At 44.0% G+C, this 22,367-nt stretch overlaps 1 protein-coding gene across 1 annotated transcript; it reads right to left on the bottom strand.

Annotated features, from left to right (window-relative positions):
- Positions 1-8,454: 8,454 nt before the first annotated feature.
- Positions 8,455-21,530, bottom strand: NEU3 (sialidase 3 (membrane sialidase)). The gene is made up of 3 exons (XM_008590451.1): positions 21,467-21,530; positions 16,784-16,995; positions 8,455-10,743 (listed from the first exon to the last, which is right to left on the bottom strand). Exons 1-3 carry the CDS (start codon positions 21,528-21,530, stop codon positions 9,676-9,678), a joined length of 1,344 nt encoding a protein of 447 aa, XP_008588673.1. The 3' UTR covers positions 8,455-9,675.
- Between the last annotated feature and the right edge of the window lie 837 nt (positions 21,531-22,367).

Genomic DNA, 22,367 nt, shown 5'->3' with positions numbered 1-22,367 from the left:
ACCAGGGTTTCCCATGGTCTGCCCTGTGCTGATTAGAAAAAGGCGCTCCCTCTGGGCAGTTGCAGCATTGTAAGTAAATGGCACAGGGCGCTCCACTTTTGGCTAGATTTCAGGCCTCACTTGTCCCTTGGCCAGACACTTTTGTACAGTGCAGCAAAAGCAGCAGCCCTGCCCAAATTCACCTGTCTACCTGAACTCCTGAATCTGGAACCCATCTGTACCTAGCTGGCAGGATCAGCCTCAGCTCCCTGGCAAGTATAAGTGTGTCCACACTCCATTGAGCTCAAGGGAGTCTGATGAGGGTCTGCCCAACTCCTGACTTTGGGCTTAGTATGAACCTGTGTCCTCCCCTTTGCAATTCCCAAAGCACTGGGATACTCACTGGCCTGGAAAGCAAATGTGGACTCTCACCCTGAAGAGCCCACCTTACCCTCCCGAGAGTTCTAAGGAAACTGTAATTTTCCTACAAGGGAGCATCTTCACATGAGTGGTGGAGGGCAGCTGACACCAGACTCTGAAGTTGAGATTCATCTGCCCCAGTAGGTCTCTCTTGCTGTGTCCTGCTGCCACCACCACGCTGGCCTTTGGGAGTCTCGCTGTCCACTTTCAGGGCTCCAAGCTAATTGTGCTCATCTGATCATTCCTTAATGCTGACAACAAGGCAGACGCCAGGCTGGAGTGTTCAGACCAGGCTTTAGGAAAGGTCTCTGAGTAATAACAGAGAGCATGTTATGAACCTGGATTACTGGAATGGCAAAGTAGGTCTTCCTTAGCCCCAGTCTGGGATCCTCTTAATGGCACCTCCCTGAATCCAGGATTCACTTTAACTCAGGCTACCAGGGATCATCCTCTGGGTCATTTGGATGCCATGAAGTCATCTCAAACCACAGGAGTGAGGTCAAGAAAGGCAGGCGTGTCCTAACATGCCTAAGACCCATCTTTGAGTTCCGAGTTTGGGAGAATCTCTACTTCTTCAACTGATGGAAAATGGAATGGCTGTTCATTCATTCATTGAACAAATATTTGAGTCCCCACTATGGTAGGGGATTAAATAATATGGTGAACAAATGGACTTGGCACCAACCCCTCAAAACTCATATCTGCCCATAAGGTTTGGCCTTAACCTAAACTTCATGGCCTATCATTCAACTTTAGTACAGAAACCTGAGTTTTCATACCAAGCACATAGAGTAGCAGGAAGGGCAATGCAGCTTGTTGACAATTTTCTAATGCCTTGACCCCAAAGAAACCTGGGTCTGGGGCTCCTGAGGGAAGGGAGCTAAGGAAAGAGGTACTAAGAGACAGCCAGGAGACCTCTGCCTTATGGCCACACGCAGTGACATGACAGTCCAGTCCAGATATGGGGTCAGGTTATTGTCTGATGGATGGGCACCATGTAGTCCCACCCTTCTCACTCCTGAATCTCATACTTGACCCTCAAACCCATAGAGTTCAGCAACCTCCACATAGGCAACTGTCCAGACTTAGCCCATGCTCTGTGCTGTGACCCTCTTCTTCCCTTTTGCAGGGATAAAAAGCCCCTTTTTACAGAGCTGAGTCCTCAGCAGCCCAAGCAACCCAAGTCTTATTATCCATAGCGTACTCACTACTAGGCTGAGTCCAGAGGTCTTGCAAACCTGTTCTGCAGATGGAAAAGCACCCTGTGCCCACAGGCCCTGTCTGTACCCAGGCTATGATGTCACCTTTAATCTCCATGAGATTTGGCAAGAATATCAGTAGGAATCCCTGGCAATTACCATGTTATGAAAAAATGAAATTTCTGACCCAGGAAGGATACAGCTAACTGGCAGGCTAGGGACCCAAGATAGACACCTATTTGGGAAATGAAGCTTGGTTCCACGTGGATATTGGTAGTAACAGTCTGTTCCTTCTACCTCATTGGGCTGGCAGGAGTGTGAGTAGGAGGGAGGTGAGGCAACAGATGGAGAGGTAAGTATTGTAACATACTTCTACTTGAAGAGTGGTCAGTGGACCTGCACATCAGCATTACTTGAATAATAATAATAGCTTGTTAGAAATGCAAATTCTCAGGCCCCATCCCAGACCTACTGAACGGGAAGGGGAGGTGAGAGTGAATGGGGAACAGAAACAGAAACTTTTTTTGAAAAAAAACCTAGTATTACCAGTTATCTCAGTTGGTTACACCATGGTGCTAATAACACCAAGGTCCAGGGTTTGATCCCTGTACCAGCCAGCCAACAAAACAAAACAAAACAAAACAAAAAAACCTCTCCTAGTGATTCATATGCACACATAAGTTTGAAAAATACTACTAACACATTCTCTTGGCCAATTTAGGCTGGTATAGCAAAAATACTTAGACTGAGTAATTTACAAACCACAGAAGTTTATTGCTTACAGTTCTGGAGGCTGGAAAGTTCAAGATCAAGGGGCCAGCAGATTCCGTGTCTGGTGAGGACTTGTTTTCTGCCTCATAGCTGGCACCTTATTGCTGTGTCCTCACATGGCTAAAGGGCAAAGAAGCTAACAAGGTTCCTCAGGTGTTTTATAAAGGCATTAATCCCATTCATGAGGGCTCCACCCTCATAACTTAATCATCTCCCAAAGGTCCCACCTCTTGATACCATCACTGTGGGTGTTAGATTTCAACATATGAATGGTGGGGGGGGGGGACATATACATTCAGACCATAGCATATACTGTGCACACATGATGGGCTAACATGACTAATGCAGGAAAAAATAATCATGGCAGCTCCCATTTTTTAACATCTACTAGGTGCCAGGCACTTTTTAACTTTTATCTAAGTTTAAACAATATCTCACTTAATCCTCACAACAACTCTATGAGGTACTTTTATTATCCTAGTTTTTACAGATGAAGAAACTATAAAGACACTTGCCCAAGTCACTTAACCTTTCCAAGGCTCAGTTTCCTCATCTGTAGGCTGGGGATAGTAATGTCTTGCTTCCTTGGTTGCTGTGGGAGTTAGAGACAATGTGTAGAGGACCACCTGCATTGCTTGGTGGGCTCAGACCTAGCCACTGGGTGCAGCTCCAGAGACTGGCTTGCAGCGAGGAAAGGCAGAGACAGGGTTGCTGGGGCAGCCCAAAACAAAATCAATCTCCAACTTGTGGCTCAGAGGCCTGCCTGGTATCTGCCTGGCCTCACTTGGCACTGTCAGCTTCACCTGCTATCAAGTTCTATATTTACCCCTTAAGAGAATCCACATTCTCATTTCTGATTCTATTTCTAGTTGATGACAACAAAATCCATTTTTAGGACAACACTGGGTCTTGGAAGGCAGCTTCTCTGAAGGTTGGAGGCATTGGAAAGTGATCTCCAGCTAGACCTGGGCTTCCAAGGAGAGGAATGAATGCATTTCTCTTGGATGAAATAGAAGGGAATGACCTTTGGTTTGAGAGGCAACTCTAGCACAACTGTGGGACATTATCACAGGGATCATCATCATCAGCCTCTTACCAGCTGCTGAATGCCCACCATGTTCCAAGGACTTAAGAAGCACTATCTTTGCCTCACATCAACCTGCAAGGGAAGCTTCACCCCCAGTTCTGCCTCTTTGCTGTGTGACCAAAACAGGTTTGGAATCAAATCTGACTTCAAGGTTATGTATTACATAGGTTATGTTTTATGTATTTTAGGTAGCTTTCCTACCCAAAATAGGGTTGCTGAATTAAATGAGAATGTACGTATAACTCAAAGCACATAGTAGGCACTTTGCAAATGTTATTCCCCTTACACCCTCGGAAACTATACTGTACTGTATATGCCTGGCCTTGCGGTCGGCACAGAGCACGGAGATGATTCAGACCGAGTCCCTTCCCTACCACTTGGGGCTGAGACTTCTCTCTTCCACACTCAGGCTGAGTCATTCCTCAAGGTAAGGGAACAAAAGGTCTGGGGCAAAGTCAAAAGGCTGGCAAAATCATCAGGCCTGCCGTTTGCTACGGACACAACTGAGGTAAGGCAAGATGGCTATCCACCTCGGGGTGCCCTCCTCAGTGGCCTGTCTTCCTCCCTTCTTCTCCATCACCCTCATTCTCAGCATTCAATGGTCAAATGATGCCAGTGCTGGGGATAATGAATGGAGATCAAAGGTAGAATAAAGGTAATTTATCTTCTTCCTGTTTACACACTGCACTGTTTGCTAAACACTTTTGAGGATTCACTAGCTCGTCTGATCCACACAACCCCTGGTGAGGTGGGCTTGCACGAAGTGGTCCATCAGGTTACAGGCAAGCTCTAGGATAAGGACTCTGGACTCCTGACTCCTCTTAGTTCAGTCCTCTCTCCATTCTATTCCAATGCCTCTCTTGGTAACGTACCCTTTAGGTAATACTATTAACCAACCTTTAATAGACTGTATTGAAAGTTAATTCCTCATGGCTTGTATTTCAGCTCCAGGTAGTGACTAACAGGCTGTGGTACCAATTAATCAAATTTTCTGTGAGGATGGGTATTTAAATGATTTTGGTTGCACACTATATACATCCAACTCACACTACCTTAAGAAATAAATAAGATAAAGTTTGGGGGGGGTCATTGGTTGCTACAACAGAGGACTCTACTGGATGTCATCAGGAGGCCTGCTGCCTTTCAACACTTTGTTTCTGCCTGGCTCCATTCTTCCAGGTTTCTGCTGCATACAGGCATTCTCCACCAGCCACAGATGTTTGTCTGTGTTCCAGGCCTCCAACCTCCCAATATAATGCTCCTACTGGAAAAAGAGCTTGTCTGAAATGGTACTTTTTTTTCCTTTGGATCTGCTATTACTAAATTCCTAGGAAGGTAGGGGGGAAAAGTCTAGTAAAGTTACTGTAAGCCTAGAGAAGCCTCAAAGTTAGAACTCCGAAAAGGTAAAAGTAATAAAGTTAAATCCACGACACCAGCTCTTTTGTACTCATTTTGGTACAGGGATATGTCTTAAAATCACTGGATTTATTCATGTTTTATCTACTATTTATGGTGATTGAAATGTTCAAAAAGATTGGCTATACTAAATTTGTAATTGGTATTTATATTTATGGCAGTTTAATTCATCAAATTTGTTATTGTTCAAATATTCAAGGTTTTCAAAGTTTTATTGAATGAGTTTAATAAATTGAGCCTTAAAGTTTATGTAATAGTGCATATTCCTCTCAAGCCCAAAGTCCCCTTCAACATTAAGCAATCTAATAAAACATGCAAAAAATAAAATAGATCATTGGGTTTCCTTTTTTAATGATCATGTAATTATTGAAAAATTATTATTATTTTTTAAAAAGATGACCGGTAAGGGGATCTTAACCCTTAACTTGGTGTTGTCAGCACCACGCTCACCCAGTGAGCTAACCGGCCATCCCTATATGGGATCCGAACCCGTGGCCTTGGTGTTATCAGCACCACACTCTCCCGAGTGAGCCACAGGCCGGCCGAAAAATTATTTTAAAGAGGCCCGAACCCGTGGCCTTGGTGTTATCAGCACCACACTCTCCCGAGTGAGCCACGGGCCGGCCGAAAAATTATTTTAAAGAGGCAAATTAGCACCACTTCATTTATTCTTTCATTATTACATGACTCTGTGTTATAATAAAAGATATGTCTATTTGAAATGTTTTCAATAGTGAATTTGTTTTTAAAAAGCAGACTGATCTACTGACAAAACCTAAGGAGTTATTTGGAGCATTTGCCCAAATTCAGAAGTACCTTGGGCCGAGCCCATGGCACACTCGAGAGAGTGCGACGCTGGGAGCGCAGCAGCACTCCCGCTGCAGGTTCGGATCCTATATAGGGATGACCGGTGCGCTCACAGCGCTCAGGCGGTGCAGCCGGTCTCAAAAAGGACAAAAAAAAAAAAAAAAAAAAGAAGTGCCTTAAGCATCCCCATGGAACAAACAAAATCAAGTACAAATCAGGAGTTAAGCTAGCACCCCATTTCATTTAGGTTAAGTTTTTGTGGCCTCTTCAGCTATGACTTGAGAATACCTTCAAGGTATTTTGAACAAAGAGTAAGACATATACAGACAAGCACTGAAGCTGATGTCAGTGGTGATTCTGTGCACCCTGGCTCCTCCACCTAAAAGCTAGTGTGTAGGGGCCGGACCATGGCTCACTTGGGAGAGTGTGGTACTGATAACACCAAGTCCACAGGTTCAGATCCCTATATAGGGATGGCCAGTTAGCTCACTTGGGAGAGCGTGGTGCTGACAACACCAAGTCAAGGGTTAAGATGCCCTTACTGGTCATCTTTAAAAAAAAAGCTAGTGTGTAATATCATGCTATCAAACCAGTCACAATAATCCCTGCCCTGAGTCCCTTAATAAGTAACTATGTTCCAATGACAATGTGTAAAAGTTCAAAGTATTATTATCAATAAAGTTTTCTGAAAGTAATTGTTCTTATGGAAAGTTAGAAATTGCCTCAAATTCATTTTTTTGAAAAAAATTGGGTACAAACTAAATATCAGGGTAATAATCTCCTGGTTTCCTTAACAACAAAAAAAACAGTGACCAGAATTAAGCCCTTTATTCATCTTTCTTGTTTCAAAGAGTGACAGTAGTTTTTATGGTACACAAAGTATTTCTGGCACTTAGCATCACAGAGCCAAGACACACTCTGAACACACTGAGCCTCAGCACCTCCGTGGACTCCTGGAAGAATGGCAGTTATAGAAAGTCCAATCAGGGACAGAGGGGAAATGCCAGTAAAATGAGAACCTTAAATCAAGGTTTGCCTGGGCATGGACTGTGATCCTTGGGACATCCAGGCAGGAGCAAGTCAAGCCAGAGAAAAGCCCATTCCCAGAAGCAGGCCAGCACAGAGAACACTCATTTCAGGTGAATGTTCACCAGGGTTCAAAAGCTATGCAATCCACAGAGGGATGCAGCATCCTCCTCCCTGCGGTGGAACTCCCCCTGACCTACTCAATTAGCTCCAGAAGGCCAAGGGCCTTTTTAAATTATTATTATTTTAAATCCTATATAAAGATGACCCTTGGCTTGGTGTTGTCGGCACCACGCTCTCCCAAGTGAGCTAATCAGCCATCCCCATATAGGGATCCGAACCCGTGGCCTTAGTGTTATCAGCACCGCACTCTCCCGAGTGAACCACAGGCCGGCCCTCCAAGGGCCTTTGACTCACTCATTTAGTCGGCATATATTTACTGCTGTCTACTCACTCTGCTGGGCGCAGAGGAAAAAGAGAGGAATCAGACATAGTCCCTACATAATATCCAGAATAGAAAAAGCACATATTTATAGACAAGTCATTGTGATTAAAAGTAAAAAGGGCCGGCCCGGTGGCGCGCTGCTATAGCGCGCCGCTTGGGAGTGCGGCGGCGCTCCCGCCGAGGGTTCGGATCCCACATACAGACCGGTTCCCGCTCACTGGCTGAGCGAGGTGCGGGCGCAACACCGAGGGTTGCGATCCATTGCCGGACACGAAAAAAAAAAAAGACAAAAAGGAAAAAAAAAAAAAGTGAAAAGGATACAGACAGGATACAGTCTGGCCCTCAAGAAGTTCACAGCCTAGCAGAGGCCTAGAGGGCATAGCACAGATAATACATAGCAGACTGTGGTTAGCACAAAAGGGAGGCTCAGACTGTGAAGTCTGGCAGCCCAGAGAAGGATGACACAACATCTATTTGAATAATGCAATGGGGAAAACTTATGGCCTAGTGGAGAAGAGTGGGCAGCCTAATCTGGCCCAAGTGGAGATATCAAATCCTCGTTGACCTCTCTAGGTCCTTTGGGTTACCCAACAGGCAGAGTGAAAAGTCTTCTCCCTATAGCTGCAGCAACATGATATCCTGTGGATATCTGAAGGGAGACAGTGACCAGGAGAAACAGATCCAAATAAGGCATCCTAAAAATAAGGGCCTGAGGTAAACATTAGGAACTCGGGAGTTGAGGAGCATACACTGGGCCAGCAGGTTGAACGGGTAGGAGGCTGATCTGGGTACATGCCAGCAACAGGAGGCATGTACCCATGTTTTCTTGCACTCCCAGTGGGGGACCATGTGTGCTGGATGGATCCTTTCTAAGGGTCCAAGGGACAGGGTGGGGGTGCCTAAGGGCAAAGGACTATGTAGTCCTGCGTAGTCCTCTCTTCACGCCTATAGATTATAGGCCTCCCATCTGCTTTCCTCTCTTCCCCACAGCTGCTACTACCTGCCCTATCTTCTCCATTCTACCAACCTGAAGACGGCTGAAATAGGCTCAGTTAGGGTCTCAGGATCACAGGACAGGTCCCAGGGCCACGAAGGCTTTGGATAATTGGCACAAACTGAGTTGGAGTGCCTATAGCACTCTTGAGCAGCTGTGTGTAATGCCAGGGACTTTCTATTGCCATTTCTTGGTTCAAAATCATTTGTGGCTCCCCAGTGCCTACTACAGGATGTTTTGCATTTAGCCTGACAAGCAGGTCCTTCCAGCTGTTGATGAAATAATGCATAAATACTTCCCTCTGCTTCCATATATGAAGCCTACTGTCAGGGAAGACCTCTGTCAAGTTAGCAAGTAGAGGGTGGTGGGGGTCTAGGGGTGGAGAGGCTTGTTAGTACAAGGAGGAATTGGGGGAAGGGGAGAGGACCAAAAGGGCAGCCCCCTCCTGAGTAGTAGAAACTCCTTCTTCAGCAAAGCTTTCCTGTGCACTATACCCCAAATAGATAGGAACAGGGAGGGTGGATAAATGCTACAGCCAGGGCTAAAGGATAAAGAGAATGAGAATACCAAGACTTCTTTAGGACTATCCAAGAAGGGAGTCAAGGAAGGGACCTCAGTTACATACCAGTGTGGACCAGAGATGTCTAGCAGCACCACTCATAAGATATCCATCTCTAAATTGCCCACTCCTCACTCCTTCCTCCTTCCTGCCTCATGTTTGTTCCTCCCAAGTCCTTTTCCCATCAAACACCATCCTACTAAGTGACCTTCAGGCTCATCTTTCATCAGGGTAATGCCATCAGAAGCAATAAGCATGATTATCAAGGACCACTGGCACTGATCTTCTCATTTTTCTCCCTGAGAAATGATGCTATCTGGATGAAGAAGGGAAGGTTGAGCAGCACTGCAAAGCTGGAGAAGGCAGGTGACCTCATGATTCTTCCGTTTTGCTCAATTCCTCTAGGATAGACAGCCTGAAAAGCTCTGAGCATGATTGGAAGGGTGTTGGTGTTTCTCTTATTAAAAATGGAACAAACCATCCAGATCTTCCTTCCTGCCATGACACCTGCTTGTAACCTCACACTTGGATGAGAGGCAAGTCATTTGAAAAGATACAGCCTCTGATTTCCATTTTGAGATCAAAGTTCCTTAGGCAGCCAGGACTTGCTGATCATGGAGCAGACACTCTGCCTCTCCTAGGGATGGGAAGATAAGAAATCACAGAACCAATCCTCTCATTTTACAGATGGAGACCTGAGGCCCAGAGTTCAGACGACACTTCCAAGGTCCTAAAGCAAGCCAGTGGCAGAGCCAGGACCACACCATGGTCTCCCAACTCCCAGTTCAGTGCTCTTCCCACTGCAGTAGCTATGACAAAATTTTCATTTTGACCTTGGTGGGGGAGAAGTAAAAAAATGTAGAGAGCAGAATATTAAGTTTTTGGATTCTCTGCAGACCTCTGTTATCCTGGCTATGGTTGCCATTACCTCCTAGGGAAAGTTGGATCCTAAGCCAATTAGTTTGTCTTGAATTAGCTTAGATTCCTACCAGGGCTGGTGAAGTCTCCCTGTATGTGGCTCAAGATGTCTTGGTCTGTAAACAGGCGGAAGGCAATCTGTTCACACTCCCGCTTGATACCACACTCAAACAAACACCCAAACAAGCCCTCCTCCTCCAGAGCAGCCAGATCAGAGTAGCCACAGGGTCCACAGTGCAAGATCCAAGGGGGGGACCAGCAGGCAGCCTCCAAGGGGGTTTGGTTGAGGTAGATGCCTAGGTCAATCCTCCGTTTTCTACTGGTTGGGTGTGAGTACAAGAGCCATGATTCTGATAATGCTCCACTTTCCTCCTCCAGCCTCAGCGGACTGTCCAGCAGAGAGCTCTGCTGAATGGTGGGAACATCTTTGTCACTAGGGTCTTGGCACCTACGTGAGATCTCCAGGGGCCGGAAACTCACCACACTGCCTTGGCAGCCATGTGGGGGCTCACAGAGCTGTCGGCTCAGGGCCAGTCTCTGAAAGCATTCACCATGATCAATGCTGAGAGCCTCTGCCCGGCACCTGTTTGGTGTCCGGGCACTGCAATATAGCACAGGGTGGCCAGCCCTCCCAGTCACCTCTGCCACTTCACACTCCACTGTCACCATGGGCCTAATGAGCCTGCCATGGTGCCATGTGGTCCCTAAGTCATCACTGTAGATCATCAGGGAATGAGGCCTGGCTTTACATGGTAACCGGAAACAAAAGAACCAGTAAGGGATGTAGTAGACATATGCAGGGACAACCAGCCTCCCCGATTGTAGCTGGATGCCATGACCTGGGCCCACAGCAAATGTGGCCCAATGCTTCACCTCTGGGCCAATGACCTCCTCAGTTAAGTCCCTGACCTCACTCCACGAACATCCAGCATCCTGACTGTAGATGAAGCAGAGGCGGGCAGCATTTCTGCCTGACACAATTTGTTGATGCTCGGTGACATGGCCCCGCACACAGATGAAGAACAGGTATACACGACCATTCTTCTGCTCCCACACAGGACAGGGGTTCATGGTCCGATGACCAGGTAATGTGGCTTCCATCAGTGGCTTCATGGGTTCCCACTAAACAAGGGGAAGGAGAAGAGACAGTAGGAGTGACATGAGGCTCATTAAAAGCATTAGTACTTTCCATAAATGAGAAATAAATAATGTTGAAATCTTTTCCTGAAGGATCAAGTATTCACTAAATTCTCAAATATTATAGGGTGACTTATAAAGCTGGAAAAAGATAATGCTAGGTATTGTACATGTCTCCTCTGTCTGGAATGCTTTTCTTCACTTTATCTGGACTTCAAATCATCCTCCAATATCTAACTCAAAAGTCACCTTTGTGAAGCATTCTGTGAAACTCCCTCTCCTCCCCTAATAAGTTATATCACTTACTATATAACATTGCAATTTTTTTTTTGTAACTGTCTCCCTTCCTAAGTATGAGCCTTTCAAGGGTAGAAACCAAATTACACTACTTTTGTATCTCCAGTGCCTAGCAAATAATGAGTGCTAAATAAACATTTTTACAAAGGAAGAAACACACACACACAAAGAAGAAGAAAAAAAAAGAAAGGGAAAAAAGAAAGAAAAGAAAAGGAAGAAACAAGAAGGAAGAAGAAAAGAAAAGGAAAAGGAAAGCCAGGCAGGCAAATAAAGAGATATTTAAGGCAAAGATGTTTTTCTTCCTGTACTACCCTGGGGAGGCAATTCATAACAGTGTCCTTAAAAATTCAAGCTTGGAGTCAGAGACACCTAGTTCAAATCTTGCCTTTATCACTTATTGTGTAACCTTGAGCAAGTTGTTTAATCTTCCTTTACTTCAATTTTTCACCAGTTAAATGAAGAATTTAATAACATCCTCATAGAGCATTTGTTGTAAGGGTACAACAAGATAATGCCTAATCAGACAAAGAAAGGCCTAATCTCCTTAACATATTTTAAAAACAATATTAAAAATTGGTAAGAGTAGGCCAGCCCGTGGCTCACTCGGTAGAGTGCGGTGCTGATAACACCAAGGCCACGGGTTCGGATCCTATATAGGGATGGCCGGTTTGCTCACTGGCTGAGCGTGGTGCTGACAACACCAGGCCAAGGGGCGCCATAAATTAGATAGTGGGCAGGGAAGTTCTCATGAGAAGGTCATATCTGAGTGAAGAAGAATTGGAGCAAGGGAGGAAATAGGGGAAGAGCATCGCAGGTGGAGGGAGGGCACGGGCATAAACACTTAGGTGGGAGGTTGGCATCACCGCCCAGGGCCCTGAACTGGAGAGATCAAGAGGCAGAATACTGGGAGATAAACTCAGAAAAATGAGGCCATTGAGAAAAGCACATTGAGCGGAGCCTTGTAGGGCTTCATAAAAGCTTTACTTGCACTTTGAGCAAGGCAAGGAGCCATTAGAGGAGGTTGACAAAGGAATGCACGATGTGGTTCTGCATGTTGACAGGCACTGTTGAAATGTTGACTGTTTTCCTGATGAGAAAGAATTAGAAATATTTATTACAACTCTAAGGTACTTAGAATTACTATAAAGAAGTATGCTCTTATGATCTAAATTATGTGAAAAAAAAAAAAAAAAAAAAAAAAAAAAAAAAAAAAAAAAAATTGGTAAGAAAATTTCTAGAAGCCAAATAAAAATGGGAAAAGGGCAAAATCAGACAACTGCCAGAAAGAGAAAAAAAAAACGAAAAACAAATGAAGATATGTCCAACCTCACACATAAAAAATAAATGCAAATTAAACTGACCGCATTTTTCATCTAACAAATTGGCAAAATCATAAAATTTGATAATACCTGTTGGCAAAAATACAAAGAAACAAGCACTCTTATAAAATTAAGGACGGGCTGCAAACGGTTCAACCCTTAAGTAGGACATATCAAAATTACAAATACATTTATCCTTTCCCAGTATGCCCAACTTGGGGAATTTATCCTAAGATATATCACTCAACAAATTAAGTATGTATAAGATTATTCACTGTAGTATTGCTTGAAACAGCAAAATATTGTAAACAACCCAAATATTCATCAATAGGGGACTGGTTAAATGAACACATAATTCATGGGGCGAAGAAAAAGAAAAAGAGAAGCCTTTTTTCCATATATATTGAAATGAAAATATTTCTGTAATATATTATTAAAAGGACAAAGCAAAATACAGAACAGTGTATGTATGATGCTATTTTTTGCATGGGAAAGTGGAGGAAATGAACTTCAGGTTATGGCAAACAAAATAGTTGTACCAACCCTTCCACTAAGAACTAGAAAAGATAGACAAAATATCAAAACAAAAACAAATATATCTGTTTGAAAGCACCAGAGAGCCAACAAGTCAATGATGAACTACAGGCCAAGAACTGAGAGTTCATTCAGAGAGGCTGGCTGGAAATTTCAAATCCCTTTTCCCCTCACAGTATCCCTACTAATTCTCAAAGCAGTAACTGAAAGGCTGAGAAGCTGAGCAACTCATTTGATAGCCTTACTGGCTTAAGAAGACAAAACTGGAGGCCCTGGTAAACCCCACATAATTTGAGATGGAACCTTAAAGGACTAAATCCTAGGAGTATGGATGGAACTGAAGCAGACAGTTCCCAACAAACACCACTTTAGAAAAGTGGCTGCCATTATCTACATACACATACAAGGGTACTTCAAAAAGTTCATAGACGGTTCCCGCTCACTGGCTGAGCGAGGCGCGGGAGCAACACCGAGGGTTGCGATCCCGTTGCCGGTCCCGGTCCGGTACGGGGGCGACACTGAGGGTTGCGATCCGTTGCCGGACACGGAAAAAGACAAAAAAAAAAAAAGGAATATTCATAGCAGTATTATCTATCAGCACAATGCTCTAAACAACTGAGCTAACCAGCCAGCCTAAATATCAGCATTATCTATACTCATACTAGCTTACCCAAATATCTAACAACAGTAGAATGGATCACTTAATTGTGGTATATTTATATAATGGAATGCTACAAGGGTACTTCAAAAAGTTTGTGGAAAAATAGAATTAAAAGATAATATGAATTTTCTATGAACTTTTTGAAGCACCCTCATATGTAACAGTAAAAACCAAACAAATTACAGCTACACACAATAATTTGGATAAATCTCAAATATAATATTGAACAAAAGAAGCCAGACATAAAGAATACGTAGATTAAAAATAAGAAAAACTAAACTCTAGAGCTATAAATCAGTACACTAATCATCTCTCAGAAGAAGAAAGGGACCATAAGAGAAGCTTCTCAGATGCTGGCAATATATTATAGAATTATCATATGATCCAGTAGTACCACTTCTGGGTATATAACCAAAAGAATTAAAATCAAGGTCTCAAAGAAATATCTTCACACCCTTATCCATAGCAATGTTATTCAGAATAGCTAATAGGTGGAAGCAACCCAAGTGTCCATCAAGGGATGAATGATTTAAAAAATGGGTATAAACAAGGTGCCTTCTAAAAGTTCATGAAAAGATTTGTATTATCTTTTAATTCTATTTTTCCATGAGCTTTTTGAAGTATCCTTGTATATATACAACGGTGTATTATTCAGCCTTAAACAGGAAGGAAATTCTGATACATGCTACATGATGGATGAAGCTTGAGGACATTACACTAAGTGAAATAAGCCATCACACAAAAATAAACATTATATGATTCCACTTATATGAGATATCTAGAATAGTCAAATTTATAGAAACATAAAGTAGAATAGTGGTTGCCAGGGACTGGGGAGAAAGAGAAATGGGAGTTGTTTTTATGGGTACAGAGTTTCAGTTTTGAAAGATGAAAAAGTTCTGGATATTGGTGGCACAAGAATTTGAATATGCTTAACACTACTGAACTGTACACTTAAAAATGGTTAAGATGGTAAATTTTATGTCAGATGTATTTTACCACAATTTAAAAAATTTAAAAGAACAACAACAAATGTGACAAAGACTTGGAAGTTTCAGCTGACCATCTACTCAGTATTAGTCAACTGTGTCATACATCTGCCAAAAAAGTAAGTGCTATTTTACCTTAGGCTTTTAAAGGATACAAGATGAGATAACCCACAGCTAGTCAGTATACCCTTAAAGCCCTAAGTTCAATTCTGAGTATCACACTTTGAAAAAGGACACTGATATCCCAGACCAGATCCCAAGGACAGTAATCACAATTTTCAAGGGACCAAAAACCAAATCAGGACTGTGGCCTAAGGATCCATTATAAGAAATGAAGCCGTTTAGCCCAGAAAATAGAAAACTCAGAGGATACGAACACTACTTCCAGGTACTTTCAAGAGTAGTTCTCTGAAAAAGGGACTTTATCTATATTATGTACATACTGACTGCCCCAAAAGGCAGAACAAGACCAATGGGTAATTGCAGAGAAGCAGAGATCATATCATTAAAAAAAAAAAAAAAAAGCTTAATAGTCACCACAGGATTAAGTTCCTCATTTGAAGAGTTGTGCAAGTAGACCCTTTATGGAAAATGACTAATGTTGAGTCCTTACTATGTAATTTCTATTATTAATTACCTGTTGCAGATGACGAAACAAAGAGTCAAGTATCCAAGGTCACACAACCAATAAATGATAGGTCTTGACTGACTCCAAAGCCAGCTCTTAACCACTAAGCTATGAGTAGCTACCAATGGAATACAGAAGATTTTTATATTGGGAAAGAAGTGGGCTGATGATTCTTCTAACTTCAGGGTTTTACAATTAAGTAAATCAGAGATAAAAGTAGATAAAATAATGAGAAGAGAGAATGCATTAAGATGGACGTTTGTGAATATGTGTGACTTCTACATAATGAGATTATGCAACAGGTGTGGCATATGCTTAACAGCCAACTGTCTGAGATAGAAAGCAAAGCCACACAACCACAGGCAATGCCTGTCCTAGAGGAGATGAAAGAGCTAGAACTCCAAGCTCTGCTGAGCTGCAGTACTGGGCCTTCTATGGAGGCCAGTTATACAAGCAGAAGTCTGGTCCTGGAAAGTCTTGATGAAGACTCATGACAAGATGAAAAAGCAGGGATTGGAAATTCCCTAATGTAAAAAATTTCCCCAGGGAAATGCGAGCCAATGTCATCAAAAATATGGACAGGGATTGCTGGCAAGGCCCACGTTCAGCGGAATAGCATTTGTCCTGTAACAGCTGCACGAGTTATCTGTTATGGATATGAAGTTTTAATGGTGAGATTTCAGATATGTGTAGGTAGAAAAACAGGGCAGGTTAGGGGGATTAAAGTACTACTACACAGATAGATTTAGAGAGACATAGCTATATATTTTTTTTATAAAAAAATTTTCAAAACCATTGTCTCATTTGATCTTCACTTCAGCCAGCTCCAGGAGAAAAGAAGAAAACAGTAAGAAATATGGGGTCTGAAATAACCCTGTAGCTCCCAGGCCCAGGAGCAGCAACAACCAAAAGTACAATAAAATGTGCTACTTGAGGGAAAGGGTTCCAACTGCAGTTCTACCACTTATTAGATGTGTGCCCAAAACAAGTCACTTTAATTCTCAGACCCAGTCTCCTCCTATAAAATGGGGATAATACTATGTACCTCACACAAAGCATTTAGCAGTGGTAGTAATATAGTTGTTAGTTATCGCCCTCTGTCATCTACTAAATGCGGTCCTGAACAAGTTATTTACCTCTTGGAGCACCAGGACCCCTCATAAGCAAAACAGTCCAGCAATGCTTACTTCCCCAGCTGCTTTAAGAGGATTAAAAGGAATATAAATAAAAAGCACACCACATGTTAGCTGAATCTGAATGAACCATGGAGACTCAGGAGTCAGAAACTGAGTTTGAAGCCTGCTTCTACTGCTGCATAGCTGCACGACCTGGAGCAAACAGCAACCTCGCTGAGCCTCAGTTTTCACATCTGTAAAATGTGACTGACAACAGTACCTATGACACAGAGTAGCTATGAGGATTCAAGATGCCCCTGGCACACAATAAGCACTCAGTGAGCCACTGTTCTTACTGTTTTTTCCTCCTCAGCAGGCTTTTCTTGCACTGATAGGAAAAGGCACAGACCCTGAACTGCTCTGAGCTCTATGGAGAGAAACTGAGGCCAAGGCCCAGACCCAGATCTGGGATGAGGAGTCACCTGTACCAAGTGCCCAGTCCTCAACCCGCGCCTCAGCACCAGGTGGAGAGCATCCTCATCCCTTCTTGAAGAACGCTTCTCTGCAAAGGCCAGGAAGGTGTGGGTGGGGGGCACGTAGAGCAGGGCTGGGATCCGGTAGGTAAACCCTCTCTTGTCTTCCTGCTGGAACAGAGGGCTGTTGAAGGCACATGATGTCACCTCTTCCATGACCTCTGCAAGGATAGGAGGCAGCTCAATGTGTGTCCACACCCAGATGTTGATCTGCATACAAGTTCTGCTCTATCATTCCATTTCCGGAGAGTAAGGGGAGGTGCACATGTACTCAAATGTTTATTTTTTTATACAAAGGTAACATCATGGTCTCAACAACACAAAGCAAGCAATATGCATTCTCGTTTAACAAATCTATTTTCCAGACTGTGAGAATCCTATGCAGCCTGTGTCAAGTGTGTATCTCTCCAGAGAAGCTCTGCATTTGCTTCTGCCAAGCATGCAGGGGTATTACCAGCCCGGGATGGTTTTTAATGTCATTTTCTTGGCTTGGGGTTTCTAGGCCATTTGGGTAATACAAACATAAACCCGAATCCATATGAGTGAATGCCTGCGGTTAAGAATACTCCGGAGACACTTTTTCCTTGTACCAGAGCCTAGAATAAAAGGCAATCTTCTTTGTCTTCTCTTTCAGTAGGGAGGATTTTTTTTCCCCTAGTCTACTCTATCAGAGGGTGTGGACCCTACAAGGGGTATAGATTTTCAAGGGACTTATCTTCATGTGGGGATCTTGGTTCCAACTAAAGTCTAACCCACGCGGACCTGCAGCTTCGTCTGCTGTAACAGCAGGCCTATTAGAGCCAAAGTTTCTGGGTATGTGAGACCAGCAAACATCCAGGGAAGCTGAGGACAAATTAAGGGACTAACTACTCTGGTTTTCAGTTCACTCTTGGTTTCTAGGCCCCTGGAGATTTCTCTTACTTTCTTGTAAATTCAGCTATAAAGGACTTTGTTATACTTGATCCACCATTTTACAGGTTAGCTAGTCTGCCATAATGTTGACAGTGGAAGTCTCCAGGTACTCTTCTCAAAGAAACCAGGTATTCCATTTCTCAGAGACCCAAAAAGGAAATCGAGCCAGACAAAACCAGACTTAGAATTACTTTTATGTTAAATTCTGCAAACCATTTAACAAATGGTTTATAAGCACTATCTTACAAATCATTTGTAAAAATTATCAGGCTGTAAGAACTAGGCCTGTAAGGCCTTCTTCATTTATACAATAAATATTTCTGGGTGCCTACTCCGTGTCAGGCCACTAGGTAGGTGCTGAGCAGACAGAGAAGAATCAGAGATCCCTGCTCTCAAGAAACCCACATCCAAGTGAGGGAAACAGATGTACATATGGATAATTACAATATGATGTAATTAATAAGTGCTACCTTAGAAGTAAATACAAAAGTTAGTAGGAAAACAGAAAAGGGACATCTATCCAGATCAAGGAATCAGAGAAGGATTTTTTTTGTCCTTTTTGAGACCGGCCGCACCACGCTCACTGGCTGAGTGCACTGGCCATCCCTATATAGGATCCGAACCCGCGGCGGGAGCGCTGCTGCACTCCCAGCACTGCACTCTCCCAAGTGCACCACGGGCTTGGCCTCAGAGAAGGATTTTTGGAGAGGATAATAAACTGAGCCAAATGAGCTCTTTTTTTTTTTGAGGGGTCTTTCAAAAAAAAAAAAAGTTCATGGAAAGACTGTATTGTTATTTTTTTTTCTAATGGTGGCTAGCCAGCAGGGGGATCAAGTATTATCTTTTAATTCCATTTATTCCACGAACTTTTTTTTTTCTTTTTTGGTGGTTGGCCAGTATGGAGATCGAACACTTGACTTTGGTGTTATAATACTGCACTCTAACCAACTCAGCTAACCTGCCAGCCCCTCCACAAACTTTTTGAAGTACCCTTATATAGTCATATGCTCTGCCTGGAATACTCTTCTTTCAGAGAGCCACATAGCTCACTCCCTCGCCTTCCTCAGCTCTGTTAAAACATCATCGAATCAGTAAGGCCTTCCCAGACAACCCCCTTGTCCCTCCCTGCCCCCTTTCCCTGATCTATTCTCCATACCACTTATCACCCTCAGATGTCTCATATATTACACTTGTTTAGTACATACTACAAAATAGAAGCTCCATAAAGAGCAAGGATATGTCTGTTTTGTTCACGGCTACACCTCCATACATGATAGGCACTCAACAAATGTTTGTTGAATGAATGAATGACTGAACTGGATCTTAAAGAATAGAAGAGAGAAGAGCTATGGCTCACTATCACGAGGGTAACAAGGGAGGTAGCCTGGCTGAGTGCAGAAGAAAAGCCTCCCCTCACTCCAATCCTTGGCTCTCAAAAGGAGAATCAAAAGATAGGCAAGGGTAGACTGTCTTCCTCGCACAACACAAGAGCACACCTCTCTCCCCCCCATCTGGTCCCTCTTGCCAGGGAGGGTCAGGCTTTCTTGTAAGCAAATATCTGTCCCTGGGCCAGGCTGGTGTAATGGTTAAGAACCTAGGATTTGGGCCAGGCCAGAACTACATGACCTTGGGCATGTTATTTAACTTCTCTATGGGGCCCGCCCTGTGGCTCACTAGGGAGAGTGCGGTGCTGATAACAACAAAGCCACAGGTTCGAATCATATATAGGTATGGCTGGTACAGTCACTGGCTGAGTGTGGTGCAGACAACACCAAACCAAAGGTTAAGATCCCCTTACCGGTCATCTTTAAAAAAAAAAAAAAAAACTTCTCTATGCTTCAAGATCCTCACCTATAAAATTCAGTAGAGTTGTTGAAAGAATTAAATCAAAAAGCTTAAGTAAAGTGGCTGTTACAAGGCCTATGACATAGTAGAAGCACAATATATGATAGTTATTATTTTTAGACTACCAATCACTGCACATTCAAGCTCTATTCCTTAAATCCTATGGATGATGATGATAATAACAACAACAACTACACCCCTTCTTGCAAGCATTTAAATCCCTCTTCACCTCTGGAAGAGATAATACTTTAAACTCTTACAAGTTAACAGTTTAATTATGAGTCATATCAACACTATTAATCATCAGCCAACACTGACTATTAGTTAACATCTAAACAGGAATTCTTCTGGGTGATAATTAGAATGGAACACAGGATAGGCATAGAAGGGAGATGGAAGGACTAAGAAGAAGCAAAGGGAGAGAAAGTGGGGAGATCAGCAAAAGAGAAACATAACTCATCATATAGACTGTATTCATGTCCCAGCTCCACTTCTTGCTGTGTGACCTTGTGCTGGTTACTCTAGGTCTTGGATTCCTTGCTCGGAAAATACAGATAATAAAACCTACCTAAGAGGATCAATATGAAGAACTTCTCAAAAGTGCTTTATAAACTTTAAAAAACTATAAAAACAGAAGTCTTTGGCCCGCCCTGTGGCTCACTAGGGAGAGTGCGGTGCTGATAACAACAAAGCCACAGGTTCGAATCATATATAGGTATGGCTGGTACACTCACTGGCTGAGTGTGGTGCAAAAGAGTTATTAATTTTTATTAAGTATGATTATGCTGATCATGTTGCTGACAGTGGTAATATAGAAAGCAGCTTTGGCACTGACACCCAAACTATTTCACACAAACCACACGCTGGGAATTAGGGATACAGAAAAATCAGATATAGATCTGCTTTGGAGTTGTTCATTTTATTTTTTTTAATTTTATTTATTTATTTATTTATTTTTGTCTTTTTTTGAGACCGGCCGCACCGCGCTCAGCCAGTGAGCGCTGTGAGCGCACCGGTCATCCCTATATAGGATCCGACCCCGCGGCGGGAGCGCTCCTGCGCTCCCAGCGCCACACTCTCCCGAGTACGCCACGGGCTCAGCCCTGGAGTTGTTCATTTTAGCAGAGAATTGAAAGGATTAATTACTGCTCCATATAATCACCTTGCAATCAAGTTCTCCCTGCTCTCTTACTAGGAGAGAGTACAATACTGCAGCTTGGACCCTGAGGTCTGACTTGGCTTTGATACCTATTAGCAAGTCACTTTACCTCTGGGACTCAGTTTCTGCACTTGTAAAATGGGGATAATGCCACCTATTTCACAGGCTATAATAATAATGTAATTCTTCAGCCTCCAATTAATCCAATGAGCCTCCAGTGAAACCCAGGAGGCCTCCCTATCTCATGTACTACTATTTAAAGAACACCTATCATGTGTCAGACCTTTCAAGATCCTATATTCTAAACCTCTCTAATGGTAAATATGGGAAAACTCAGGCCCATAGAGGGGGGAAAGCTTATATAAGGCCACTCAGTAGCAAAACCTGGATCAAGACCCGGGTCTCCTAAATTCCAGCTCGGGGCTCTTTCTGCCACCCACAGACTACTCTCTAGTAAGAAGTGTCTTCCCAGTCTCGGTATCTTTTCATCTCTACAGTGCTAATTCTAAGACTTAAGTTTGGCTTCAGTGAGAAGACAAAAATAGAACAAGCCAAGAATACTCTCTGGCTGTGTCAGATCCTAGCCGACTGGGTGGCTCTGACTCAATATTCCCTCAACACCCTATTTCCTAACCGCAGATGGTGCTGCTGCACCTGTCCCTACGGTCACAATACCCCGCTTTTCGGGGGTTTCTCTTTTTCCCAACCCCGCTCACCTGCGAGGGACCCCGGCTCCTCGGTCTCTCCCCGAGCAGAGCTGGGCGCGGGGAGTTCTTCCATGGGAGTCAGGCCGTCAGGTCTCGCGCACCGATGCCCTCGAGAGTGACCGGCACCAAGGCTGGGGAAGGGGAGGCTGGAGAGAGAGAGACGAAGACAGACAGGAGAGAGACAGGGAGCAACAGAAAAGAGACTGAGGACACGGAGACAAACCCTGGGAAGCGAAGAGAGAGGAACCGGTTGGAGAAAGAACGCAGAGCAGCGCAGAAAGCCCCAGGACGAAAGCCGAGCCTGGAAGCCGGCGGCAGCGGGGACGCGCCAAAGGAGTCCGGCGCAGGCCGCAGGCCTTTGGGACCAATCGCGGCCGGCCCCGGGAGCCCCGCCTCCTCACGCCCGTCCTGCCCCTCACGGCGCAGCCTCGGACTTCGCTCCTCTCTCCGTCCCTCGGCCGTGGCGTGTCACTTTCTCTGCCTGTCCGGCCGCCGCCCTCCCCAGCCCAGCTCCGACCCTGGGCTTACCGCAGCTGCCGACGGCCTCCCAGCTCCCGGCCTCCCCCCGAGCTTTCCCTTTCCGTCCCCTCCCTCTGTCCAGTACCCTGTCCCCACGCTCTTATCTATTGCTTAGGTATCACCTCCTAAAACTTCCCTGGACAGGCTGAGAGTAGAGCAAAGGTTCCGGGCCTCAGAGGGGACTCTACGAGAAGAACCGGAGGTCCAGAGCGTTGGTCAACCCCCTTGCAAAATATACAAATAAAATGGATATTAATGTATGTAATCTATTATATATGTGCGTATATACATACATTTACAGACATGTATTTATCAGAGAGCACGGAATCCATTCTCCTGCTTCACAGCCATGGAACCTAAGCCCCTTCTCACCCCCCCCCCCCCCCCCCCC

This window comes from Galeopterus variegatus, unplaced genomic scaffold (genome assembly GCF_000696425.1).
Source record: "Galeopterus variegatus unplaced genomic scaffold, G_variegatus-3.0.2 Scaffold6109, whole genome shotgun sequence".
In the NCBI taxonomy this organism is placed as follows: Eukaryota; Metazoa; Chordata; class Mammalia; order Dermoptera; family Cynocephalidae; genus Galeopterus; species Galeopterus variegatus.
The sequence above is the reverse complement of the archived record's forward strand: the minus strand, read 5'-3'. Positions and strand labels throughout refer to the sequence as shown.